Source organism: Blennius ocellaris (assembly GCF_963422515.1).
Source record: "Blennius ocellaris genome assembly, chromosome: 21".
Lineage (NCBI taxonomy): Eukaryota > Metazoa > Chordata > Actinopteri > Blenniiformes > Blenniidae > Blennius > Blennius ocellaris.
In genome coordinates, this window is record NC_137670.1 from 5559277 (window position 1) to 5587140 (window position 27864).

The following is a 27864-nucleotide window of genomic DNA, read 5'->3' on the forward strand; positions in this document are numbered from 1 at the left end:
TTGGTCCCGTGGCCGCGCCGCGCGAACGCGCATCAAATTAGCATCGATGAAGTTTGTGCGAACATGGCGGACTTCCTGCCGACCAGGTCCGTGCTAAAAGTTTGCCTCCCCGTCTGCCTGCTGAACAGCGGCGAGGTGGAGCAGCTGCGAAAGTCCAAGGAGATCGACCGATGCCTCTCCCGGGAGAAAACGTACGTGAAGCGGCTGGTGAAGATCCTGCTGCTCGGCGCGGGCGAGAGCGGCAAGTCGACTTTCCTCAAACAAATGCGGATCATCCACGGCCAGGACTTCGACCAGCAAGCCCGGGAGGACTTCAGAGCCACGATATACAGCAACGTTATCAAAGGTAAAAAATACAAATAATTATAAAAAATTAAAATTAAAAAATCTGGGGCGAAGCGAACTCAACTCGGTGTCCCCGGAGGGGGAAGCCGCTTTGAAACAGAAAGTTCCTCCACATGTTGGGCGAGAGGACCTCCAGAGAGAGTCGGCACACCCAGAACAACCGCGTTTGTGCTCAAATCTTCCTCTTTAGCTCTTCTGCACCTCCGATCCTCAACTCGCATCGTCAACTTCCACGTATTTCTCGTTTAAAAAAAAAAAAAGAAAATCCTCTTGTTCTGCCGTGAGGTGTTTCTTTGTTTGTCCGAGGACCAAATCACCAATAATGACTAAAACTAAACAAAAGCTGCCTTTTTTAATTTGCTCCTTCAACTCTTTCATTTCGAGCTAAAACTTGACAAAAAAGGTCTGATTCGCTCATTAAAGTCTCACATTTGGACCATTTTACAAGCACTGTTCAGCCCATTTTTAGTCTTCCTACAATCTACATATAAATTCAGATTAATGGAAAATAGCGGCTATTATTTGATTTATAACATGATTATATATGTAAATGTCAAACTTTTTCCTTGAATCAAGTGCTTTGCCAATTCTTTTACACCTCCACCTGTGTCATTCCCTATTTTTAGGTTATATAATGATTGCTTTCTGATGTGAACTGTGGATTAGGGAAACGTTACACATTTGGGGCAACATCTTAACATTTTAATGCCCAAATATTTATTTTCTGAAGTGAAAATTGAGTCCCAAGCTTCCCAACTGTCAATTTGTCCACATATCTTTGGTATTTAACCATTTCAGCCTTATTTTTTCCACAAGATTTCATTTCAAATCCAGCTTTATTTTTTTACCTACAAGATCATAAACTGTAATGATAAATATTCTGCAGACTCGATCGTGCCGAATTCAAATAGTTTCTGTTTCTCATCAACCTCGAAAACATTTGTCATTGTATTTCCTAACAACTTGTGAATTAATTAAGAAACTTTGTTTTCCAGATAGTTTAAACATAGTGTGTAGTTTCAAATATGTGGAGCGGCAAGAAAAAAGTATGATGAGGAAACTGCAATAGTTGCAACATTTACACATTCATCAAGCGAAATATGCAAATAATTACTACAGTTTCCTATCATTATTTGGTTTTATTCATTTAGAAGAAGAGCTTAGAGGAAGTTCACATGCTTTTATAGTAGTGCTTATTTAAGGATTACGAGTTTTGTGTCTATTTGTTAAAAATAATTACATAAAAATGAGTTGCACTTCTCTATCGTTGTATTCGTAGCTTTTGGCTGTGGCGATACTTATTGATGTTTTGGTTTTGTCAACTCCTGAGCTGTCTCGGCAGGACTTCTTCGCAGCGAAATGGGTTGTTTACTGTCCCCCTGCCGGGGTGACATAAATAAGAGCGTGCAAATTACAACTGTCGTCCCACAGCCTCAGTAAGAAGCTGGCGGAAGTAGCGCCGCCGAACGTAGGGCAGCCTTTTTCTGAACGCCGTCTCTCCGCGCCCTCCACAGGTGTGCGCGTGCTGGTGGACGCCCGGGAGAAGCTGCACATCCCGTGGGGCGACCCGGGCAACCAGAAGCACGGCGACAGCCTGATGGCGTTCAACACCCGGTCCGCCAAGATGGCCAGCGGGCAGCTGGAGACGCCGGTGTTCCTGCGCTACCTCTCCGCCATCAACGCCCTGTGGGCCGACTCGGGCATCCAGAACGCCTACGACCGTCGCAGGGAGTTTCAGCTGGTGGGTCGACCTGCAGGCTAGCACGGCGGGGCTTTACGTAACGGGCGGCGGCGCCGCGTCAGAGAGGGGGTTTCGAATTGTGCTTCTGAAAGTAGAAAGTGAAAGTCCCTTTTTTAAAAAAAAATTGTACACCCTTTCCTCTGTCCTTGAATCTTTAGATCAGATTCTGGTGTGGCGCTCTCGTCTTCTCTCTCTCTCGCTCTCTCTCTCTCGCTCTGTAAAGCGGTCAGACATGTGATTGAGTCAGCTTCCTGTTTATACGTCTCCCCGGTCCTGCGTCTTCGGGCTGTCAGCGTCGCGCGGCTCGGTGACGTCCGTCCCGGAGGAGCAGCCGGAGTCCAGAGGAGCTTCGCCCGTTCGCTCCGGGTTCTTCCCCGACTCTCGTTTGCTCCGACGCCACTTTGAAAACCCGCTTCTCAGAGAAACACCGACTCATCAGAACAGCACTCTAGAGATATTGCGCAACCACCGTGGGGAGGGGTAACGTCATGTTATTGTACGTTGGGTGATAAACTTGTGGGGACACACTTCAGAAAATCCCCCCCCCCCCCCCCCCCCCCCCCTCCTCCTCCTCTGTGGAAGTGGTTGTCGATGGCGTGTTGCGGGTCTCGCCGGTGTTCAGACAGAAAAATAAAAGGGGGGAATACGTGTGATCAGAGCAGGAATGTTGATCTGTAGTTAAACAGCTTTATGCTTACAAACAGAGCCCCCGGCTCTCCCTCTCGCCGCTGTTTGCACACAAAACACAAAAGAGTGTCGCACACCTCAAGTTACACAAGGACACACGCTCTTTGCGTATAACCAGTTTCAAGTCTTCAGTTGTATGTTAACACCCGTTACTGTATAAGTGGCGCAAATAGGAACGGCAGGAAAGTCGTTGCCAATGGCGGGTTTTCTTAGAATCTTGTTGAATTCAAGGTTTTTTCGGAGGGAAATTCATGCTTTTTTGTTTCAGTAACGTTCATTTCAGTTTCATTTGCTCTTTGTAGTTGGTTTCAATTCATCGTTTATCAAATTTGAAATCTCCGGTGACGACAATCCAGCTGCTTTCAGCAAAAATAACAGGTTCAAATGATTGAGAGACAATAATAATGTGCTGGATGTGTGTAATTGGAGGTGTGTGCGTTATAATACATTGAGGAGAGCAGATGGTGGCAGTAACATCAGTTACGCTCAATCTTCATGTACAATACCTTTTCGTTATGAACGCAAAGAAAACCCCCAAAACATTTCTGAAACTTTTTCGAACCACAAAATGTGCAGAAGCTGCCGTCGGTCTAAAACAATGAAAAATAGAAAAAAAAAGTTCCATCTCTAAAGTTAGAATCTGCTAGTTTTCATGCTTTTCTCTGTTTTTATATTGTTGCATTTATTAGATTTTAAAGAGAATCTAATATTATCGAGCAGAATTGGCCTTTTCATTATATTTTCAGAAGAACATTAAAGGACTCTGGAATAGATAAATGACACCTTTTTGGGCGATATCCATAAGTTTTCTATTACATCTCTTTTAAAAGACAAATGTTTTGTGGTTCCAACTGGAAGTTTTAGTCAAGATTTTGAAAGATTTGTACAAAAAAAAAAAGAAATGTATTGGGATTTGTTTGACAATAATGAGTTGTTGTTTTTTTTTATTTAAATTCTCGTCTGAAGCCTTTTAACTGGAGTGTTCCGTCTTCCCGTCCCCTCTGCTGTTGCCGGTGACCACTTTGTTTCCCAACATCACAAATCGACGGTGCCTTCAGGCTCCCTTGTAATCGTCATTGAAAACACATGTACAAGAGCGAGAAGTCGGCTTTTTCCGTGGCGGAGTTCACCGAAGGTCAGCGTGTTTTTATACGTCGGAGGAGATTGAACCTCTTCTCGAATGCTGCCGGTTTTCGAGCCGCAGACGTCTGGCTTCAGCAGAGCAGAGCAGGCGTCGACTCGTAAACAGGAAAAACTTGGAGTGTTTGCTCTTCTTGTTTCTCTTCTCCTTTTTTTTTTTTTTCTTTTTTTTTTAAAAAATATTTCTGATTCCTCACAAAGTCAAAAGCGCCTCTCCGGAGTTGAAATAGCTTCACTTCTTTCTTGTGTTGTCCTTTCAGCCCCATGCTCTGCTCCTCCCCAGTGTAATCTTACACACACACACACACACACACACACACGCACACAATCTCACACACACACACACACACACGCACACAATCTCACACAGGTTTTTCAGGTCAGGTTAGTTTTTTGTTTTTGTTTTGTTTTGTTTTTTTAAGATCAAAAGGTGAGAACAGAAGCTCCCAGTTGGGCAAATGGCCGGTTCGTCACGCTGCCCCGCACACAATTCCACCCGGCCGGGTGGATTTTCTACGTTTGTTTTTATCAATGCAAATGACTCGCCAACCGATCCGCTGCAGAGGGCGTGGCATGCAAAGGTCGACGCGCAGAGGGAGACAATGTACGGCCGAGGTTTTATTTAGCTTTTTCTGCCCTCGGTTTTGTGGGGGGGGGGGGGGGGGGTTGGTTTTTTTTGCTTGATTTCTGTGCACATCACCCCGTCACACAGATAAAGGAATGCACCTGGGTTATGGCCGCCCCGTGTCTGGACTTGTACAAACTTCACAAGGCAGCGTCAGAACAGTGCAAGGGGGGGGGGGGGGGGGTGCTCCTGCACACATGCAAAGCCACCGGGCCACACTTGTGCATACATCAAAGACACACTTGCACTTGTCTGCTGCTAGATTTCCATTGGGTGTGTGTGTGTGTGTCAGGTTCACGCCTTCACACACACACGCACGCACGTTGATTGTATCACACTGTGTAGTAAATGTGCAAAACGCAGCCGTGAAATTAACCCGAACTCCTTCCTCTGTCCTGTCGCAGGGTGAGTCAGTGAAGTATTTCTTGGATAATCTGGATAAGCTCGGCGAGCCGGTAAGTTGTTTCTGCGGCGTTTATAACGCAACCTGTACGTGTTCCGGCTCCGATTGCAGCCGGGCTCTCGCTTCGCACCTCTGAGCGTTTCCGCCAGAGACCATGAGGCTTGAAGTCGACGTCGTTTATACCGAAGCGACAGTAGAATCTGAGCCTCAGACAAATGTCGACCGCATGTTTAAAGTTCTATAGCTCTGCACATTAACGGCGTTATCGTTCTGAGATTAATGCTAAATATGATTGTTTTCACTTTAAATCCTTCATTTATCACGTGACTGTATGAGTAAAGGTCTGATAAATTATACATTTAGACAAAACTGAGGAGGAGGAGGTTAAAATGTGTTTAATTAGGTTTTATTATTAACATGTTATCAGATAATCTCATTTCAACTTGTTTTCCACCCGACAACCATCAGCAGTTAATCTGATTCTCCACTATTTCTCTCAATGAAATGGAAAAAAAACAACAACTTTGTTTATCTGTAACTCTTATTTTTCTCTTATTTTACTCAAGATCTTGCTCACTGTTGGATTAGTTTTAGTGGTTGTCATTTCACAGAAGTCTTTTCACGGCTTTTATGACCCTGAATTCAACTTATTCCACGGGAGACGACGCGTCGGGTCTCTGGGAACGTCGCTCGCGTGGTTTGCCGCCGCCAGTCGGACCGATTGCCAGAGACGTGTGCTCGTGTGTCTGCAGGAGTACCTCCCCAGCCAGCAGGACATCCTGCTGGCCCGCAAGCCCACCAAGGGGATCCACGAGTACGACTTCGAGGTGAAGAACGTCCCCTTCAAGATGGTGGACGTGGGGGGGCAGCGGTCGGAGCGGCGGCGCTGGTTCGAGTGCTTCGACTCCGTCACCTCCATCCTCTTCCTCGTGTCCTCGTCCGAGTACGACCAGGTGAGAGCCCAGACACACACACACACACACACACACACACACACACACACACACACACACACACACGATAAGTGGCACATTAATGGGTTTGTTCTAGAAAATATTGGAGTTTGAAAAGTTTTCCATCAATAGTGATTTGCAGCACATGAACTGTCGTGTGCATCTGTGGAGGTTAAATTCATTTATTCTATTATATATTATCAGTGTAGCAGTTACTATTTCTTTCTTAGCCACGGAAAGATCCAGGGGAGTAAAATATTCCTATATAAATATACATTCTTTTGTGAAATGAAGATTTATTATGATATATAAACAGATAAAAATATAATGTAAAATATATTTTTTTTAAGATTTTTAGTTTTACTTATTTAATTTTCTTAAATAGTTTTTAAACTATTTGGTTTTTAGAATCTTTTCTTTCTTTTTTTTTTTTTAAATCTACATTTATTGTATTTCATGTATTTTTCTATTGCTATTTATGTTTTTAGAACATTTTAGTATTGCTGACACTGTAAACTTATTTTATGTACCTCTACCAGGACACACTTGCAAAAGACCTTATTAATCTCAATGTTTGTCATTAAATAAAGGCAAATTAATTGAGAAAGAGGTATACGAAAAGTGTGTGGGGGCGGTATTTGGGAAACCGCAGCAGGTTGACTCAGATTTTCAATTAGATACAAAACTCTCAAGTAATGAGATTACTTTCAGTTCATCATAGATCGCGTGTGTAAGATTAAGTTAAGAGCGTTGACGTCCTGAGAAAATACTTAAATTGTGTCGTCGTTTGCAGTGAATGTGGACTTAAGTCGCCGCACAGCAACAAAATTATTCAACCAGAGTTTTTCTTCCTGAATAAACCTGCTTCACGTGTCATTTAGTCGTAAAGTGCCAACACGTCCAGCCTGGAAACGCTTTATTGCTCATCTTAATTCAAACTGTTTCCGCTGCAATTTTTACAGATAAGTGTAATAGTTCACAAAGCATTTGAAGAATTAAATAAAAAAAATTTATTTCTACACCTTTTATTAAAGGGACAGCTCATGGCTCTGCTGTAATGTTTGTACTGTCGCGCTTGCGCTTCACTTTCTTGTGCACTTCTTAAGGAGTTGTTGTTGTTTTTTTTGAGTGGCTTTGTAGGAAATGCAGCATTTTTCCATTCTTTCTGCACAATAGGAACTTCCCTGTAGGGACAACGTGGTTCATTGTTCTATATGTTCTTTTACACAATATGCCCACGTGTTTAAACAAAGTTTTGTGTTTGTTTTGTTTGTTTTTTTTTAGTATATTATTTTTATTTCAGAATTCAGACTTTCTGACGTTATTTTTACTCCGAGAAAACGTATAAACATTATTGTTCTGCTTCCATTAATCACATTGGCGTTTGAACATAATGTTATATCTATTGTCTCTGGTTAGTTTTGCTTGTGTACGTGAAAGAAATGCTCATACAAATAATTAATGTATTAATTTATTCATTCCGCAGCTTAGCGTTGAGCACTTGACTAAAAAAAAAAAATGACGTTATTGAGAAACGACTATCTAGATATTTCTTTCTTTTTGTTCTGGGCAGGAAACGTTGAATTGTTTAGCTTCTAGTGACACAAGTTAAAGCAAATCCTAAATTCTTCTCTGTTTTACGTACATAATTACAATAATAATTGTGCACTGGACTCCGAGGAAAGCGTGAACGAGCTCCTCTTGGGTCGATAAACAGAAGTATCCTCACATAATGGAAAACATCAAATATCTGTTTCTGGACGTTCAGAAACCATTAGTCACAGAGCTCAAACTTTTTTTTTTTTTCATATATTTCGTATTAGTCATTTTACTGCTTCGTCACTGATCTCGGGTTTCATTTATGTAGCAGCGCTTCAGAAAAGTTATGTTTTTTTGCTATCGGTGGCTCCGATCACTGGGGTTTTTTCCATCTTGTCTTTGTGGTTCATCTCTTCAGTCACTGATATACACATTTGTTTTTGTCGCTGTTGTTCTCCACATGTGGATCGTTGCTCCTCCTTCAGTAATTGGCTGCTCTAAAGACCAGCTGTCTCGAATCTTTGGGTTTCAAGTTGGATGCACCAGAGCATTTATTTTATTTTATTTAATTAACAAGTATGAATACCTGCACATGAACGTCAACATGATCTCATAAAAGAAGGACTAAATAGTCATCAGTAGCGACGTCCTGACCACACTTTTTGACTTGCGACACAGATCTGATTTTTCAGATTTGAATATCGGCCAATAACCACATTTTCCTATTCTTGCATTGCTATTTTGCGAATATACTGATAGTTTATTATAGCAGCGACTAAGATGTCTGAAGTTAAAAGCTTCAAGTTTGCTAGAATTCTCGTAAAACCGGCTTATAGAATCAGAATTCTTCTCAGGATCATGTAAAAACTGATTTTAACTTTTATTCAGTCGTGACAAAAATAACAATTCCGCTTTGTGCTGTGTTATACAGAAGAAAATGTATATTTTGGAATCTCTGATCCACTTAAACTGGTGACGACAATTTCATCTGAATTGTGACAAGAGATTAAACTTCAAAAAGATAAATCCCACTTAAGAGTGAAAGTTGAGTGGATGTGGATTGCGGTTGAACATCTGGTACATCTGCAGCGGTCGTGACTCCGCCTCGTCTCTTCCAGGTGCTGATGGAGGACCGGCAGACCAACCGGCTCCGCGAATCGCTCAACATCTTCGAGACCATCGTCAACAACCGCGTCTTCGTCAACGTCTCCATCATCCTCTTCCTCAACAAGACGGACCTGCTGGAGGAGAAGGTGAAGAGCGTTCCGCTCAAGGACTACTTTCCCGACTACAGCGGGCCGGAGCACAGCCTGCCGGACATCCAGGCGTTCATGGTGGAGTGCTTCCGGGCCAAGCGGCGCGACGCCACCCAGAAGCCGCTGTACCACCACTTCACCACCGCCATCAACACGGAGAACATCAAGCTGGTGTTCCGGGACGTCAAGGACACCATCCTGCACGACAACCTCAAACAGCTCATGCTCCAATGACCCCTGGCGGACCTGTGAACAACGGAGGACCTGATTGGGGACAGACCGCCCCCTAGAGAGCCGCCTCGGAAGAATCGCCTTCAGATGTTTTTATATTAGTTTTTAAAACTCTCCGCTTTGAAGAGTTGGCCCTCTCGCGTTAGTTCAGGATTTCAACGGGGAAAGAGTCGGGTCGGGAAGACTGTGGTTTTTTTGGGAATCTTTGGCGAACGTCCGACCGCCACTTCTGCGACGACGCGCTCGCCCGGGCTCTTCGGTCGCAAGGTGCCGGTGCCGGCGCCAGTGGAAGTCGGTTTGACAAGCCGTCGGCGTATACTTAGTAAAATAACAGTCAAAATCATGTACGCTGGGCTTAAATTACCAGTTTTGTGTCAAAGCACTGAATAATTGTAATCCAAATTGACTCCTTGAACGCAGATTCGACCGGAACGAGGGCTTGCTGACGTTTTGATTAATCTCGTGGCGCCACCCGTTTTGAGTTTAGCTGCTTCGGCTCGTCAAGCCGACGGACCGACAGAAACCAGGAGAACTGTTTCCGACCGGCTCCCGCACGGCCACCTTGTCGGCACGGCGACGGCCCGACGAGGGCACAACCGTGAGACTGAACCTGCGACGCCTTTCTGCATCATTTCCTAGGACGTAATCACTGTCAAGTCTTCTTTAATCGTTAAAAGTCTCCTCTCGCTTCTGATCGCTCGGAGGGCGAACCGACGACCTCTGTTGGCGCTCGGTTGCAGGCGTGCCAGTACGTGAACATACAGTCCACTGTTTTCTCAGGGTTGAATCAAAACTGGTGGTAATGCTGATGTGATTGTTGAACTAACTGAATAATCTAACCTTTAATCCGGGCGGCACAACCTCCTTGATGCTGACCCGGAACCCCTCCCCCCTCCCCCCCACCCTCTGTCTTTCATTTTCAAATAGATGCCTTGTCTGAATGACTGTTAATAAATGTACAGAGAGTGTATGAATATACTGTAACCAGCATTGCTGTGGTGAGATGTAACCCATCATGTGAGAAAATCTGTATCGGCACTGACTTGTGGCTTCAGGCATCTTTGAATTAAATTTAAAAAAAACAAAACTCCGTTTTATTTTCTAAATTACACGACAATGTGATATCTATATATACGCAACTCGTGTGTGGACGATTTGTAGGCACTGTTAAAATCTACCAAATTAAAGCAGTGCCTTTATTAAAGTTGGAAAAAGAAAAAAAAAAGCTCACCAGAGCTCAGGTTTGTGTCCTGTAAATACTGTAATCTGTTGTCTTGTAAATAATATTCAGGTTTATCTCCTTATATGTAAATGGTTGTAGAAATGGCTTCTCCCCCCCCAATTCTGAATGTTTTGTTTTTTTCAAATCACAGCTTTTCCAATGAAGATGATCGTTTTGATGTAGATGTATTTTTTTTTTTTGTAATTTTTCTTCCTTCACTTTTTTGTTTGAAATTTATTCTCGTGTCAAGTCTCATACCACTCTAACCCTCAATAAAATACTTTTCTAATGACATTTGTCCATTTTTTGTTCACGAAGGTGAGACCAACATCTCTGGGTGTTTGACTGGAGTGACTTCAGCTTGCACAGATTCAAACTTTTCACTTGTCTGCAGCAAAAGATGCATTCAGCTGAAATTCAAATACATTTTATGTAACTTTCTTTGTAAACTCTTATTTTCGGTGGATTCATCTTTCTCTTCACCTTCATGGGCTACAATTCCCTTTCTCCTGCTGCATGCAGACTCGCGTTGAAGAGATGAAGTTATAAAGTTTCCATGTCCCTGTGCCAGCAAGTAATTTCTTCCAGAAACTAAAGACATTTGTATGATGACTCCAGGACAAGCCTTCATTTTGTCTGTTTTGTCCATCTCCTATATACATGTGGAACTTTTCATGCAAGTTAGTACCGTTCAAAGCGCTTCAAACATGATTTTAACTGAAGTATCTTGCATGAAAGTTGCATTTTATTGTAGTTGAGGGTTTACTATGCTCTTGATTGGTCATATACTCTTTTTGATGCAAACGTCAACTCATCCACAAAGCCAACAAATGAAGACCGAACAGCATGAAAAAGGCAGGAATATAGGGAAATGGATCCAGGGTCCAAACTTTATGCTGTGGAAAGATTAAAACCTAACTTTGTGTGTTTTTTTTAAACAAATGGCTAAAACCTAGCATGGCTTCTCATATTGAGAGGACCATAGATATAAAACACAGTGTTTATCTCTATGGAGAGAACAAGCAACAGGTTATGAGTTGAATTGCTTTGAAAAATAATAGAAGAAATGATAAAATGTGATTACAAAAAGAAACTGAAACAAATATCTGTATTGTTGTGTTTCTAATGGGTTAAAATAAATAAATAAATAATAGAACCGGTATGTTTGGGGATTTAGAGCTAAACCGGAAGTACGTGGGGTGAATACTCTCAAAACCATTTGACGGACGTACCACACCTACTAAACGGAACTTTTTCACGTTGATTCAGAACTATTGAGTGTAACTCAACCAGGCAGCAGTTTTATACACACTAAAGAATTGTAGTTTGTAAAATTAAAAAATTATTTGACAGAAACAATAAGTAAAGCGATTATTTAATGATTTCTACTCAGGCTCCAAAAGCGCCACCTAAAAGAAGGGGGCCTTTCTGCTCCTACTGCACCACGACCCTTTAAGTAATATTTAGAGCACAAAAAGTGTTTTAAAGAGACAAGCGGAGGATTAATGTTGCAACTAAGGACGATTAACTAACTTTTCTGCTCCGATTTTCCTCCACATTATTGTTTTGAGTGGTGAAATAAGACCGAATGAAGCGGAATGAGCTCCGGTAAGTGTCACAGAAATAATCTAATTCAGGAAAACCACGTGGTACATCAATAACAAACAATACTCTTTATAAGTTCACTCCTTTTAATTGTTAAGTGAGCACGGCTGCATTTTGAATAATATTGCTTAAAATGTCAAGGTCACGCCTACAAGTTAATGTGTGCATAAATGTATTTATTTTGATGATAAATAATTGTATTGCTTATGTCTGTTTGTATGGAGGCACTGCTTTGCAGCAGCTCTGTCAAAGTACACAAAAAGAAAATAAAAGTGTGCGTGGGGGGTGAGTTATTGTAATTTTAATGTCATTTGAATCCTAAAAAGACTTTCAAGTTACCACTACTTGTCCATTACACAATGAAATCGAAACAAAATTACACATATTGGAACGTTTCTGGTAAAACACAGTGACTCGATTGGTTTTAGCCCAATTTAAAACACTCCAGAGATGTTATTTATTACTAATGTCCAAAACATACACTCGTCATCTCTGAAAAGTGCATTTATTACACTCATGTATGTTTGATAATAGAAACTGTCGGTTTTTGTGGATTTGCTATGCACAGTGCTGATGAAAAAGCAGTATTTTCTTTGTATTATGAATTTTTAAATTCAAAAAGCTGTATTTGAGCATATTTTGAGTTACCGTGGTGACAGTTGACTGTACTGGGTGTCTTTGTGGAACACGTGGTGAAGAACTTTTCAGTGGAACACATCGTATATTTACAATTGTACAATCTGCCTATCTTTATTTGACGCTGGTGTATCTGTTCCTCTGCGCAGAGGCATGTCCCTTCTGTGGGAAATCCTTCAAGCGGCTGAAGACTCACCTGCCGCACTGCAAAGCAGCTCCGAACTCCAAAACACCTCCGAGCAAACGCAACGTCGGAGCGTCCGACTCGTCGGTGACTGCGGGCGTACTGACAGAGAAGGTAAAGAAGGTGCCGGCGTCGTCATCAGAATCACTGCGACCACCTTCATCCCTGCTTCCCAGTTCTCCAGCAACGAAAAAGAAGAAGAAGAAACTGAAGTCAGCTGATCAGCTGGACGCCACCGCGCCTCTCCTGCCCCCGTCTCCACCTTCAAATCCCACCGTCGCCAAGCCCAAGAAGAAAAGTCTGCGAGCCTCGATAGAAGCTGCAAAGTCTGACCGGCTCACAGGAGGGGGACCAGAAGACCCTCGTTCATTTTCACCCCAAAGCCCCAGAGCCAAAGCAGACAAAGAGAGCCTGCGGTTTATTTCTGCAGATAATGAACACACAGATGCGTCGAAGAAGAAGGTCAAATCAAAGAAAGCCGCTCAGTTTCTGGAGTCTAAAGTGGATGAATGTAACACAAGAACAGGCACGAGAGACAATTTCTGGGTGAACGACAAGGAGGAGGCGCAGGATTTGACTGTCAAATTGAACCCGCGAGTGAGCATTTCCCTCCCGAATGTACCGGCCACGTCGGGCCGTGCTGACGGCGCCGGCGGCCCGAGGAGCAGGATGGGACCAGATGCAGGGGAACAAGACGACGCAGTGACAGCAGCAGCTCTGTGGGAGCAGCTGCAGCCGCTCAGGAACAAAGACCCAAAGTCTCAACAGCCACACTCCATCCAGCTGCAGAGAGACGCTCCTCCTCCTCCTCTTCCTCCTCCTCCTGCACCTCGGCCACACGCTCTCCGTCACGTGGCGGGACTCCTCGCCACGTCCCCGGCCCTCGGTCAGCTCTCCATCCCGCTCCGGTTCCCTCCGCAGGGTCCGCCTGCCCGAGCGGCGGCACCGCCGCAGCTGCAGGCCGGCAAACAAAACACAGCTGAGAAGCCGACGGAAGGTCAGGATTCAAATCACAAACACGGGGTTTCCACAAGCGTCGTCTCGGCGACTCTCATAACGACCTCATTTCCATTTCCAGTGGTTCCGCGTTTGTACCGAACATTTGTGGGATGAAGCAGCAGAGCTGAGTGACAGACCGTCTGTCAAAGTCCAGACCGGTGTTCTTTGTTGTTCACTCTCATATAGTGTTGTTTTGTGGGTTTTATGATTGAAATGTATTAATATTGACAACAGAAGCCTCAGTACTGTGAGGACGAAACACACACACACACACACACACCAGTGCAGCAGCCCGGTATCCTCCTCCTCATGGAGCTCACGCTGTCGGACAGATTCATGTCAGGACCACCAGATCCAAACATTTTGCTGCGGCGTGTAAAGACATTTTGGAAAAATTTTCAAGGATGCTGCTCATCCCACAAATGCATGTTTCTTACAAACGTGGCACCAAAGCGAAAAGAATTCAAATTAAATGTCCCGTTTGACATGTAAGAACAAACTGAAGACAAAGAAGAAAATAAACATGGGTTTTTCATTCATGTTTCTACATATAATACGCACTGAATTTTACATTGATATGAAATGTTGCCTGGAAGCATCGTTGGAACAAAGAAATAACACATTGGAAGATTCTCGAGATTGTAAATTGTATTTTTTTTTAAATATATATATAAGTTGGAAACATCAGTTTGGCACAGATGCACAGTACAGATACTTTAGTTTAGTCATTTCAGGCAGTTTTGTAGACTTAGGCTTCTTCATTTAAAGGTAATTATAGTTTATCATAGCGTAGCGGCCTTGGAAATATCAGTGTATTTATTGATATAACATTCCAACAGTTGATGCCTATCATTTTTGTTCTACTCGGCCCAATACGGAGTTCCTATAATTCCTGCATGTGAACCTGACAGCTCCCCTGACCTGCACATCTGGCCTCATCAGCTTTAACGTTGGCTTCCCACATTGCCCAAACTCCCCCTAGTGGATGAACGCAAGTCCTGCAGATAAGGTCAGCCTCCAGGGGAGCACAGAAAACACGCAGAAACAATGAAAACGAATCCAACGTCTCTCCTACACAAAGATTTCTGTTTTCTATAAAATAAGTTTCTGACCAAATTTACAAGTTAATACAGACTCTGTGTGGACGTGGCGGTGCAGTGGTTAGCGCCCTGGTCTCGCGGCGAGAACGTCGTGGATTCAAATACTGACCTGACGTTTCTGTGTGTGGTTTGCAGGTCCTCCCCATGCGTGTGTGTACGTATGCACGTATTGATTGTCTGCCGTGTGTTGCAGCCGCACCGACGCAGCGCAGTCGCAGTCTGGGACAGGTGACGCTGAGAGAGTTGCCCGAGTGGCTCGCCTGCAGGACGCCCAGTCGCCCCGGGGAGGTGGCGGAGCTGCTCCACGGAGGTCGGTCAGGAGGGAACGCTTACTAACCACCAGGAGGTGCCTCTCCTTCATGTTCTCCTCTCCGTGCTTCCAGGCTGGCAGTGGTACTACAGGAGGTACATCGACGTGAAGAAAGGAGGCGTGGCCGGCGTGGGAATGCTGTTGGCGGGATACTGCGTGCTGAGCTACATCTGGAAGTACCCTCACACAAGTGAGTGCGTGGATCACAATTCGTGCTTCAGGAGAATCTACACCATGTTGGTTCAAATCATCTTGTTACAGGAAATCGTTCCTTCCCACGGCAATAAGACTTTTTAACTCTTCTACCTCCGTCAATCATCACACACCTGGACTAAATTACACTGATACTTATATTATCTATTTATTTATCTTGCTTTTATCTCGTGGTTATTTCTAAGTGCCCAAGTTCCGTTCTGTGCTTTACTTTATGTCTTATACCCAGATATTTTTTTTTATTACTATTCTATTGTATTTTATAATATTCGTATGGACCAGATTGCTGCAACAAAACTATTTCCTTTCGTGGATGAATAAAGTAATTATCTATCTATCTATCTATCTATCTTGTCTGACTATTGAACTATTGAGTTGAATTTTTTTTATAATCCTTAATATAGATATTAAATCTAATGGCTGCTATTGATCATGCAAAAAAAAAGATATGACTGAAATGTAACTGATATTTCATTAGTTTAACTTTCCTTGTTCTTTCCACTCAATATTTTGTCATAACTTGACTGTTTTGGCTTTTTTTATTTATTTTTTTCCCCCAGAGCTTGATCGCTGGAGGAAGTACCACTGAGGCCAGGAGGCATGAAGCTTCATGCTGCGACACAAAGAAGATTCAGGAGTGTTTTTAGGTATCAATCATCCTCACGTTGAATTTGCACAGGATTTACAAGACGAAAGACTGTGAGCTTTTTTTTTTCCTTTTCAGCACTTTTTTTATAAGACTGAACAAATATTTCAAGTATTTTTGAAAAGTGGACATTCAGGATTTACTATTTTTAGTCCCAACATGCGTCTGACCTCAAGGAGATTTTGTCGTGTGGTTGTTTGGGACCCGTTTGAATATTTTTGGAGATTCGTTTGTAAAATGGCATGACGGTAATGTGAGCGCTGTTTTGTTTGGAGCTCATTTATCCTCGCCGCCATGGCTCTCATGATTAGTCTGACGTGTGCGTCACTGTATTTTAACTTATTTCGTTTTGTACTGTTTTTGGAGGAGCTTTCGTTCTCTTTTGTATAACATAGTGAAGCCAATTCCATGTAACGCAGGTCAAAACTGGTCCTCCAGAGGCTCCAGTCCAGCCAAACCACAGAGCAAATTGTAAAAATAGTTTTTCTTTAACAGATTTTATTAAGAGTCGTGGACAGAACACAACTCTGAGACCCGTTTTTACATTTCAAAATTGGATTTATATTGAGACTGTAGGTATTTTCTGTAGTCGTTTGCGGTTTTGCAGAAAACAGACATTTCCGTCACATATCCTCTGCATCACAACAATGAAAAAAGTGTAAGATTTAAATTGAAAGGTTATTATGGCACTATTTTACTGGGATGAGATGGGTGTGTGCGTGGCCCCTCAAGTGAAATGTGTTGACACTCGCGCTCTCGTGACAGATGCCTCTCAACCATGTTTTTGGTTTTGTGATCTTGGAACTTTTATTAACTGCCACACATTTAAATCTCGTCACAGCGAGTATATCAGTTTTGGATTCAGTGTGGAGTTTGCATGTTTTTTCTGTCCCGCAGGGAAATCAGCTCAGTTTGTTGGGGTTTTTTTCACTTTGTGTTTATTTATACAAATAACTAAATGTGCATTTGAAGTAAGACTTCATGGCACTGATTCCAAGCTAAATGTTGGTAGTTAAAAACCAGTTTGATTCAAGGATTCAGGCCCACGTCGAGTCCCTCGGTGTCCACCAGGTGTCGCTGCTGTGCTGTGCAGCCGCCCCTCTGGGGGTTGTGCAGTCTAAAACTCTGCTATGCAGGGTTTTCTTAGCTCTTTTGTGCACAAGCAGGCAGGATTAAAGGGAACCAGTAGATTTTGAACGCGATAAAGTGTCGCCCTGGCAGCCGCGACGAAGAGAAACATGAAATCCGAATGTCCCGACGTCAGGATCCGTGAAAAAAAGATGCTATCTGTGGATAGCGGAGGCTGACAAATCTGTTTTTCTTTTGCAAATGCTTCCTCTGTCACATGATGAGATTATGCATGCTTCGTCCGCCAGCGCCAGTGTGTGAACCCTCTCAGAATTGTAATGGAGGGACGGAAGGAGGCTCTTGAGCCGAACCGCACCACTCTTGACTGTAATCAAAATCAGTTTATTGTCTCCGCCGCTGCTGTAGTGAACACACATTTTAGCTACAAATGAAGAAATGACTTTTTTTTTTTCTAACATAACACAATAAAAAATAATTTCAATTTTCTCGAGTTTTTTTTCAACCCCACCCCCCACATTCGTTTTTTTTTTGTTTTCTTTTTCTTTTTTTACTCCATACAAAAATTATAAATATTTTGCATTTAACTTTTCAGTTTTATACAAAAAAACAACAAACTGTACAAGTCAAATGGGACGTGAAACAATAGTGAAAATGCAGGCAGAAACAACAAATTTCTGCATGAGTAACAAGGACAGAGAGAGAGAGAGAGAGAGAGAGAGAGCAGGATATGCATCCAGAGAACACAATGTGGATCAACCATTGCCCGATATGTCCTAAAATGTCCTTGTGGATGGAGGCACAGAATCCTGCAGCAATCACTTGAAAAATCTCACTTGACCCTCGTTTTGTCATTGGAAATGTGCCAGTTTCTTCCTCGGTGTGGGAGACCGAGGAGGGCCGAGGCAGAGAGAAAGGCAGGCTGCGATGGCCACTGGCACTCGAACAAAAGAAACGTGGGTTCTCTATCCCCGTTTAAAAGAAAAAAGAAAAAAAAAAAAAGGCCTTCAGTCGACTACAGTACCCTATTTAACAAGCACATTTCACAGACGGTGTTGGTAGGAGAAAGGTAGTGCGATCCAGAATGGACCCTGCCAGCTTTTTCAGAAGTTCCACCTCAGCTTTGGTCCCGTGTTTTGGCGGAAGATCCTTTTTGTTCTCACACTGCAACATTTGTTCCCCCCCCCCCCAAAAAAAAAAAGCAATTTGGACTAAATTCTTCATTGAAATGATTTATCACAGTAAAAAGTTTATCTCTGACAATGAACTAAAAACAAAAGGAAAAAAAAAAGTGGACATATTCAGTCGTCGTAAAGAGCCGCTGTTCCCCCGGCCGATAGCAAACGAGATCTCAAGGTGGATTCTGGACGAGACTAGTCTCTCTTGTTAATTTTGGTTGTGCTGATGAGAGCGTGAAACAAAGGAAACGTGAGAAAAAAGTCCAACAATCCAATTTCATTTTAGTCGTTGGTCTGTGTGTGCGTGTGTGTGTGTGTGTGAATGCAGAGCAACACACAAACACACTCACCAACTTATACAGATATGCTCAAAATATAATTATATGCAGAAGGCAGACGAACAACAATCAATGTGGCATTTTTTTTAACACCTCACAACACAAGCAGTCTTTTTGTATTCAAAAGCTATTCCTTAAATATCAAAAAAAAAAAAAAAATCTAAATTAAAATATTCTAACATATCGTCCTCAATCTGAGGATTTTTAGCTCAACTGACACAAACTCACTGTAAAACTATTAAAGTGGTTTGGATCAAGATTTGTCCTGTGTGTCGGGACTTGCATACCTTTAAGGTATAAAAAAAAAAAGAAAGAAAGAAAGAAAATGTGAGAAAAGTGTGTTTATGTGACTACGGTAGTATGAAGATTTTTCTAGTGTCATAGAAAGAGGTTGTCCTTGTTGCAGGCAGCCGAGAGCAGGCAAGTAGGTTTTGGTTCTGTTCCAAACATTCAAATTCATTTTCGCCCTCGAACAATCTTTAGTGCAACTTGTCCGTGAGAATGTGTTTCTACAGAAAATCTACACCAAGGAACCACAGGTCGTCTTAAAGGAGACCCGTTATGCTCTAACTTGCAAATGTTCACGTGAAATAATGAGGTTAACTGCTTGTTAAAGTAACTTCTCATTCTTCTGACAGCTGGTCCGGACAAGCTGAAGTTTGACTTCACCCTACAAAAAGGCACAGCTTAAATGGATGACGAGGCTGGTGTCAAATTACCAAGGACTAAGTTTATGTCCATCAGCGGGCCAGGTAAGAATATTTATGACTACTTAAAGACACTGTAATCGTAAAAACCCTCGAAACTGGATACAACAGGTCGCCTTCGACATGTTGTACTAAAGTCTGTGAGCGCATTGCCCGTATTTGTGATGGAAAAAGAAAATGAGTGAAATAATATATTTGAATAGAACTTCTTCATGTAAACACTTCCATATAAAAACCTAGAATCAGGCACAGAGTCATCACTTTGTCCCTCCTCCTCCTCCTTTTTCTCCTCCTCCCCCCATACGGCGAGCGGGAGATCAAACTGGCACAAATCATACACTGGTGCAAAAAGAGAGGAGAACTCTTTTCTTTCAAAGCCCGACTGCAGTTTTTAAAAAGAACGCTAAAAGACATCAAACAACATTTTTGAATCTGTTAGTCCGTGGGCATTGCACACATTCCCGGTTATTTATAGGTAACGGTAAGTGCTTCTGTTCACCCCCCCCCAACACAACAACCCCCAAAGAAAAACAAACAAAAAAAAAAAACTACACACATGCTACATAACTGCGTATCACAAACAGGATAGACCTGAAAGAAGAGTTAACCTCTCTCCACACAGGAGAAGTTTAGGATTCAAAACAGAAAAAAAAAAAAAGAGAGAAGTTGAGCGAACGTACAAAAACCATTGGTTTGGGTTGAACCGAAGCGTCAGTCTTAACATTCGAGGATGCTGTTGACTGCGGCCTCGAGGGCAGAATCTGTGTCGGAGTGAGGAGGCGAGCTGAGCTGAGGTGTGTGCGGGGGCTTGGGGGACAAGTCGTGCGACGCTTGGTAGTGCGCCTGCCCCCCCGACGCCGCCGCGAAACTCGACGGTTTACCTTGCGGGAGGCCGCCGGCGCCGTAGTGCTGATGAGGTCTCTTCAGTTCCAGCGCACTCTTGTTTTCTAAATACGTTAGGAGGGGTCTCTCTGTCGAACCCGTTCCTCCAGCCCCGCCCCCCCCTCCGGGGTCGCCGTACCCGGGCTGGGGGTCTGTCCTGTATGGCGGCTCTGTGGAGTCTTGTTCTGATCGATTCCAATTACAAATAGATGCCGACTGAGGAGGGGGAGGGTCCTGGAAGAGCTTGGACTTCATCCCACAGCAGAAGTCCTCCAGGAAGCTGTCTGCAAAACGGAATAAAGAAATAATTGCAACAAAAACTAAACTCCTCGGCTCAAAGGAGACCTTACGTCGGCTCATTTCTTAGTACCTGGATCCACGAGTACCATGCGCTTGTCTTGTGTCAGGTTGCCGCGCTCCTCCTGGTTGAAGGTCCGGTCGATCATCACTATTTCTGACGACGGACTGGAACGCTGCGGGGAAAGGAGAGGAAACCTGTTAATCCGGCGCGTGTCGTTGCACGACACTGGTGAATGTGCACGGACGCATGCACCCACCTCGGCCTCCACCATGAGGAGCCGCCTGTATTTGTTCACCATGGCGTGAGTCCGATTCAGTACCTGCGATGCGACTGCCTCAAACTCGTCATCCACTGGAAATGAGCAAAAACACGATGACACAAAGCTACTTTTCCGCGTCGCCACCGTGAATGTGCGTGTATCTCCGGTCCGTACCCTGTGAGAACTCGTCCTGGCTGGGTGGCGTTCCCTGGAACACGTGGTACGGCAGGAGTCGCTCCAGCGCGTCGTCAATCGTTCTAAACGGACGTCCATCGGGTGTCTGAACTCCAGCGTGATCCCGCCTCACTTGTTGTAAAATCCTTTTAAAACAATACAAGTTATGAGTCGATTCAGTGGCTGAATGACGAACCAACTCGGAGCACTTCACTCAACTTGACAAATGTGTGAAGTCAAACAAACTCACATTTCTGCTCTTGTAAGTGGTTGAGGGACGGGCCTCTTCTGTGCAGGAGAGAGGAAAGTGTGCAAAGTTATATTTCCATTGGGATATTTCCTGTCAGTTTGTGTAGTAATAAAATGTACTTGAACAAGTAACACAAATGCCTTGCGTACCTCAGGATGTAGTGCTGCAGCTGGCATGGTTTTCATTACTTGGACAAATCATCCAAAGACAGCAATTAGATCAAAGTACAGCAGACTGCGTGCAGAAATATAACAGACGAGGAACCGTCATGCAATAGCGTAGAAGCGTTTCTTACCGTGGATGTTGCCGAGATGTTTGTAGTCTTGTTGCTGTTCCTGCATCACATTACCAGGTAAAGGTGACAGAGAAGTGCAGTTTTGAGTTTGAGTCACTAGCAGGCGCTGCACAGGACTACCAGACACTTGGCCTTGGTTACCAATCCCGACTGCAGCCGGCCCGACCAGAGTCAGTCGCCCCGGCGCGCTCGACGTCTGAACGGGGACGGAGCTTGCACACGAAACTCCAGTCCATGTCTGTGTCGCGCCCCCTCCAACCTGACTCCCGCTTACTATTCCCTGATTCAAAATTAACTGACCCCCTGCCGGCGTGGTAAAGTTCTGCCCTGCAACGATCTGCACTGTGTTTTGACTGGCAATTAGGGCGCTGGAGTTGGGGTCTGCGGGGCCGTTGGGAACGGTGCTGGACGGAGTGAGCGCCAATGAGCTGGGGAGTAGGAACTGTCCAGGTTGTATGTTTGGCTGGGCCTGCATTTGTTGCTGCTCTGACGGCGGCTGCACAACGATAGAGCCATTGGCTGCATACTGTCCACCCGGAGGGCCGGTGTTAGCATTCACTACATTGGCCATGGTGGTAGGAGTGGGCTGAAGACCAAGGCTGTAGACGGTCTGGGCTCCAGTTTGAAGGGGCTTGGGCTGGATTGGTCGAACCAGTGTCTGTGTTCCTCCCGGGCCTCGCTGAATGATGATGTTTTGAAGAGGGATGTTTTTGAACGGCAAGCCGACCTGCCCTTGGGTAGGGGCAAACACCTGCCCCCCAGTCACAGTCCCCGTTGGAGCAACAGACACACCCGGCCTCAGCACAATCTGCGGAGTCCTTTCCAAGTTGCTCAGAGTCATCACGCTACCCGTGGCTCCAAACGAGCCCAACACCTGGATGTGCTGGGTGGAGCCATTGGGCAGTGGGGACATTCCTTGCAGGAGCTGGCCTGCAGGGAAAGCAGCTGTCGCTGTGGTGACAACACCCACGCCGCCTCCATAACCCCCAGAAACCAGCTGGGAGGAGAAGGGGACGGGAGCCTGCACTAGTGTGGGAGCAGGCTGGGAGTCCAGCAGGGCCTCCTGGGCCAGCGTCTGCTCCGTGATGTCGGCCTCCATGAGGGACTTCTGCAGGATGTCGAAGGGTTGGTCCTCACCGCCGAGATCCACCCCGCCAGGGGAGCTGCCAGACCCCAAGTCGTCCTCGATAAATGAGAGGCTGCCAGAGAGCTGGAGGCCTGCTTCGGCTGAATCGTCTCCAAATTCGTCCATCGTCGCAGAGCCATCCTTGAGACCGGTGTTGGAGCTGGTCTGGTGGGATACACCACAAAAAGGAAGTGAGCAATATGCTTCACAATAGGAGAAAAAAAATACAAAAACTTTTTGTTACTAAGAATCTATAGGAAATTTTCTGCTTTCAAAACTTTCGTGTGACTGGACACTGACCAATGACACTTCTACTCCTATCCTCTAAAAAGCCTGAGAAAACACTGCGCAAAGACTAAGCCATAGTCAATAACCACATCTCCAATCAAAGACTATAATCTGCTTATGCTCTGATCGGCTCCAGGTAATCATCAGTACACTCACTGTGTCATTTGTGAAAAATGATCCATCTGACCCATAAGCTGCATTTGTTACATCATCCTCTTCAATCTGCACATGGTAAACAAAACAAAACAAAAAAGTCAAACTACTGTAGTCTACAGAGCATCAATACAGTCCATTAATGTACACACAATGTTGATGTGCAGATGGGAGGTTAGTCAAAGAAGCTTTGAATGAATGAAAATGTTCTGCAAGAGTCACTCACAGACTTGCTGTTGTTGCCATGGAGATAATCATTGAGTGCATCCACATCGCTGACGGGGGGGAAAGAATAGACTTTAAAGGAGGTAAACCACTTCAACGTGTCCTAAAGATCGAGTTCACTGACCAAAAATACTTAGTAGCTCATAACTTGTGGAAAACATTGTTTTCTTTTTATTGAATTTAACAACAGTCATGTTTGCAGATATTTTAGGCTTTGAAATATTTCCTAAACTAACTCATATTCCTCTTATTTGTGTTGGGAATCATGCTTTAAAAACTTTTTACCCTAATATATCCAGAAGATGGCGATCGTCCTCATCATCCATGACACCTGTGAAAGTATGAAGGGATAGCAGTTGAGGATATAGAAGGATTTAAATGTGAATGTTTTAATTGATCAGCTGATTTTATAGCTTCTTCTGCTTTCCCTATGTGAAGTTATGTGTGCACTGTAAGCTTTCAAACAAGTCTGAGTTGTATGTTTGCAGTCAGACCATCACACTCACAGATTTCCAGCAGGAAGCATGGATTCAGTCATGTAACACCCTTTCTTTCCTGTTAGAGGGCTGGGCTGCAGGGTGAGAAACTACATTTTAGTGAAACTGCAAAAAAAAATAAAAATGATGCGATGGAGGAGTGAGTGTTTGAGAGTGATGTACAGTATGTGACACAGAAAATAGACGAGCGTGTGAAATAGGGGTGTGGAAGTAAAGTGGAGGGGAGGGCATGTTTGTTATCCAGTGCATAAGGACAGGATGGCCTTCATTCCCTCCTTCGCCAAACTCCCACCCATTTACCCTCCTCTGCTGTCCCACATTGGTTGTCTTTTGTGTCTGCACAGTGAAAATGGGCATTCAAGTGTAAATAACTCCAACAAGAGCTTGTTACATTGAAAGATGTGTTGGCTTTCAGCACTACAGTTGAAATGGGACACAGAACAATCACACCGGTGGACTTATCGTGTGATTTAAAAGGGGATTTGTGAATGTTTAAGAGTGCTATTGAGTTGTTTTGTTCATGCAATTTGGAGCACTTTCAAAAACTGTTACAATACTGCTTAAATCGGGGATGTACACATATTGAACACATCTTGTGCGAGGCTGGGATATATGTTCTGCCAGTGCTGGGAAACTTGTTTGTTGTGTATTCCTGCTACAAAATGGCTGTTCCATGCTGCAGGCTGCCTGAAGAGCTGAACCAGGCTCAGCCTCCATCTTTGATTCAGGGAGAACAAAGACTGTTTGCACCACTGAAGAGATACTGGGGAGTAAAACTAATTAATCCCAACTCTAGATTACATTCCGTCTGACGACAAACTGTGAGCCTGTTGTCGCTTCACGTTCGATAGAAAAGAAGGCATTCTTGAGACAAGTAAACGATCAAATTGCATTTTATTACAAAACACGTGAGATGAGCCACGAGACTGTTAAATTAATCAAAAACGAGAAAAACGTCGCTGTTTTGTTGGAGAAATTGACAGAGACGCGACAACTTCAACGGTTTATTTTGGTAAAGCAATGTTTAAAAACCGTGAGCTATACGTTTTTTGTTTTGTTTTTTTACATAAAAGAACGAAACGTGTCGATTTTCTCGACTGGTTTTAAGGCGAAGCACTCGTCTTGCGTTTGTTTCGATTCAACAAAAGCGACTTATTTCGAAATATCCGAGCGTTTAGAGCAACGAAAACAACAAAAATTCCTCAAATCGTCGAGCTCTGATCTAGCATGTCCGCCTCGGCGGAAGCTAGTCACCGCTGACCCCCACCAGAAAAAGAAAAACATAAAAAAGAACGAAAGAAAAAGGACGAGTAATGTTCAGCCGGCGAGTTTTATTTCCAAAAATAGACCGAATCGACAGAAAAGATAATCGCATTCAAGCAGGAACAGACGACGCAGACGCGCAGCTCGTTCTTCCTCCGTGGTCGAGGAGGGGGTGGAAGGCTTCGTTTTGTCCTCGACGCGGAGGAGGAGATAAACGGCCACTTTCGCGCGGATGTACCCGGGGCGACGCGCTCGACCGTCGGGCGTTCGTCTCCGTGTCCGACTTGCGGTCCTCGGGGCGGCCGTGTCGCCATGTCGCCGCATTTCGTGCGTTCCACCAGCCGGCCTGCGCTGGGTTTAAGCTAGCCCCGGTGTCGGCGACGCGGGTATGGCTGGAAAAAAAACGTCGACGAGAAGCCGCTGGAAAGGGCGAGAAGGAGCGAACCGCGGCCGAGCCATAAATATTTATCCCGATTAGCATAACATAAAGACGACTCGACGAGGCAAACCCTTTTTTTTACTCCTGTCTCACTCCTCTTGAAACCCAATATCTCCATTTGGCAACTTTTAATTTGCTCCCCCTCCTTCTCCTCCTCCTCCTTCTTCTCCCTCTCCCACTCATATATTTTCTCAGTGTCCCTGTTCTGTCTCGAATAGATTTTTCTCTCCGCTCAGACTCTCTTCCCTCCCTGAAGGAAGGGAGGAAGGAGGCTGTGTGTGTTTTTTCCTTGAAATTTTTATCACAAAATTATAATACACTCAAAGGGAAACTCACCGTCATGAAAAAGCAGTGCCTTGTCTACGGGGTTTCCTCGCCATGGCCGCACGGGTTGTTGGGGTAGTGCACACACCGAGTTCAGCAGTCCTCAGGGGCGAACTCGCCACCCCATACATTTCAACGGAAAGTGCACAAACCACATTAAACATTCTTATTCCTACGATATGTATATTTTTTTTAAATTTATTTAAAAATTGTTTTACTATCCCAGTGAATTTCCAGGTAACTGTGGTTAGAATCAATCATTTAACAACAGCAGGGGGCGGGCCTGGGAGGGAGCCACACCTTGATTTGGCTCAGGTATGAGAAAAGTTAAGTTTCTGGTTGAGTTGCATCAAAATATCTTTAAATTAAAAAAATAAAAAATAAAAAAAAAACATGAGCAACCACAGCCAGGTCCTGTTCAAATAAAATGGCCACGTGGTTCTCTGCAGAAGAAATGTCTTAAATGGAACCAAGACAACCGGAAAAAAAAAAAAACTTGTGTAAATTTAAAATTAGGGTGTCAAACACATTTTATACACACAATGTTATCTTGAGTGGCATGAAAATATAATTACATATAAAATACGTTTTTTTTTTTTTGAAAAAGGAGCCCCAGTAGGATCTATAACAAAAAAATTGAACACACAATTAGATTAGGTCAGACTTTAATAATCCACATTGTACAAATAGTGAAAGACAGTTAGGATAGGTGCACACAAGAGAATATGCTGTAGATAGACAGATAGTGGTACAGGAGACCTAGATGGGGGGGGGGGTAGCAGCAGTGTGTTCAACAGTGCCAGAACAGTGACATTTACACACATTCCGTTTTAGCCATGTGGAAGAAATGTCTTAATTGGAACCAAACCAACCACAAATGACCTATATCCAAAACAGGCCAGTTTCATCTTGATTGGCATTGAAAATGTCATTAAATACTAAATACATAAGCAACCAAAGTAAGATTTATACCAAATAAAGTTGTCACATGAATTTCAGCAGAAGAAAATGTCTTGGATGAAACCAAAACAACCAAGAAATCACCAAATGAGGCTCTAAAGTAGGTGTCAAACACATTTTAGTTCAGGGCTCACATACAGCGGAACTTCAAATAGAACATCAAATAGTGCTATGCTAAATTTTTAATTTAAAGTTTTAATTTCTTTTCTTTTTTTTTTCAGATACTTCCTGAACCTTTATTTATAGTTAACCTTAATTATACATACTGGAAGCAGTGGGCATTCACAGTGCCTGCTGGGGGTCAGGGGCCTTGTACAGGGAGCCACAGCGGTAACATGTGGAACATCAAACATGCCAACCAGTGAAAACAAGCCCACTCCTCTAACCTAGGCCACCACTGTACTGGAATGTGAAATTCCAAATATGCGGTTCAGTTGTCTTTCAATTCAAGCATTGTGGGTTTGACACCCTACCACCCCCCACCCCCACCCCACCCCTACTCCACCCTGTCCAGGTTTCTGAAGCTGTTGAGCAAAACACTGAACAAAACAAAGTGCATGTGTACTTCTGAAGCAATGAAAATATCTAGTCGAAATTTTACCATATAAAAGAACACCAAAGAAATATAAAAGTGTGATTTATATGTTACTCAAAATAATAATAAACTCCCTAAAATGTTAAAATAAATCAAATCATTTGTACAAAAATGGGTGGGTGTGACACATAAACAAATACGAATAGGCATTATAGGCAATCACAAATTTGTAAATTAAAACACTATTGTTTTTCAAAATCTTTGTCATTATTAATCTGATGTCTTCCTCCTACAATCTTTAACTGATTAGACCCATTCAAATATCAAAATGTGTAGCTTTTTCAGGACATTCCTGATTTGCTGTATGCTTTTTAATGTCTTTTGAACTTTGAACATGCCTAATGGAGGAGATATAGACATGTATTAGTGTTGTCAATTGACTAAAAAGTAACTAACTGCACAATATTCTGCAATTAAATGCATTGTTTTTCTACTAAAGACTCGGAAGACATCCTATACAAGGACATGTTCAGATTTTTAGAAAAAAAAAAACAATGGTTAGTAAATAGGATTTAGACTGAAAGCCATTTTGGTCCACACTCCCATTCAGAAGGTGGCGGTAATGCACCCAACCATGTATGCCAACCGCCATAAAATAACCGAAGAAGTAGAAGACGGTACGGTTCAATGCTATAAACCTCCCATGCAGCAGGTGGCGCGAAACGGTTTTTTCACGTCCGGTAATCCCA

At 43.5% G+C, this 27864-nt stretch overlaps 2 protein-coding genes across 3 annotated transcripts; one reads left to right on the forward strand and one right to left on the reverse strand.

Moving 5' to 3' along the window:
- The first annotated feature begins 34 nt into the window (after positions 1 to 34).
- LOC308145979 (guanine nucleotide-binding protein subunit alpha-13-like) lies at positions 35 to 10436 on the forward strand. Its single transcript, XM_080517595.1, has 5 exons — positions 35 to 346; positions 1860 to 2086; positions 4943 to 4993; positions 5694 to 5894; positions 8552 to 10436. The coding sequence occupies exons 1-5, from the start codon at positions 64 to 66 to the stop codon at positions 8921 to 8923; spliced, it is 1134 nt and encodes a 377-aa protein (XP_080373721.1). The 5' UTR covers positions 35 to 63; the 3' UTR covers positions 8924 to 10436.
- Positions 10437 to 16172: 5736 nt separating this feature from the next.
- bicral (BICRA like chromatin remodeling complex associated protein) lies at positions 16173 to 25654 on the reverse strand. Of its 2 annotated transcripts, none has more exons than XM_080517339.1 (12): positions 25633 to 25654; positions 23604 to 23668; positions 23383 to 23428; positions 23099 to 23147; positions 22876 to 22941; positions 21306 to 22596; positions 21160 to 21197; positions 21011 to 21048; positions 20761 to 20906; positions 20584 to 20678; positions 20397 to 20499; positions 16173 to 20310 (listed from the first exon to the last, which is right to left on the reverse strand). In XM_080517339.1, the coding sequence occupies exons 3-12, from the start codon at positions 23421 to 23423 to the stop codon at positions 19862 to 19864; spliced, it is 2316 nt and encodes a 771-aa protein (XP_080373465.1). In that variant the 5' UTR covers positions 23424 to 23428; positions 23604 to 23668; positions 25633 to 25654; the 3' UTR covers positions 16173 to 19861. The 2 variants fall into 2 exon arrangements, with proteins under 2 accessions (XP_080373465.1, XP_080373466.1); XM_080517340.1 differs by lacking the exon at positions 25633 to 25654 and adding an exon at positions 25096 to 25373.
- Positions 25655 to 27864: the final 2210 nt, after the last annotated feature.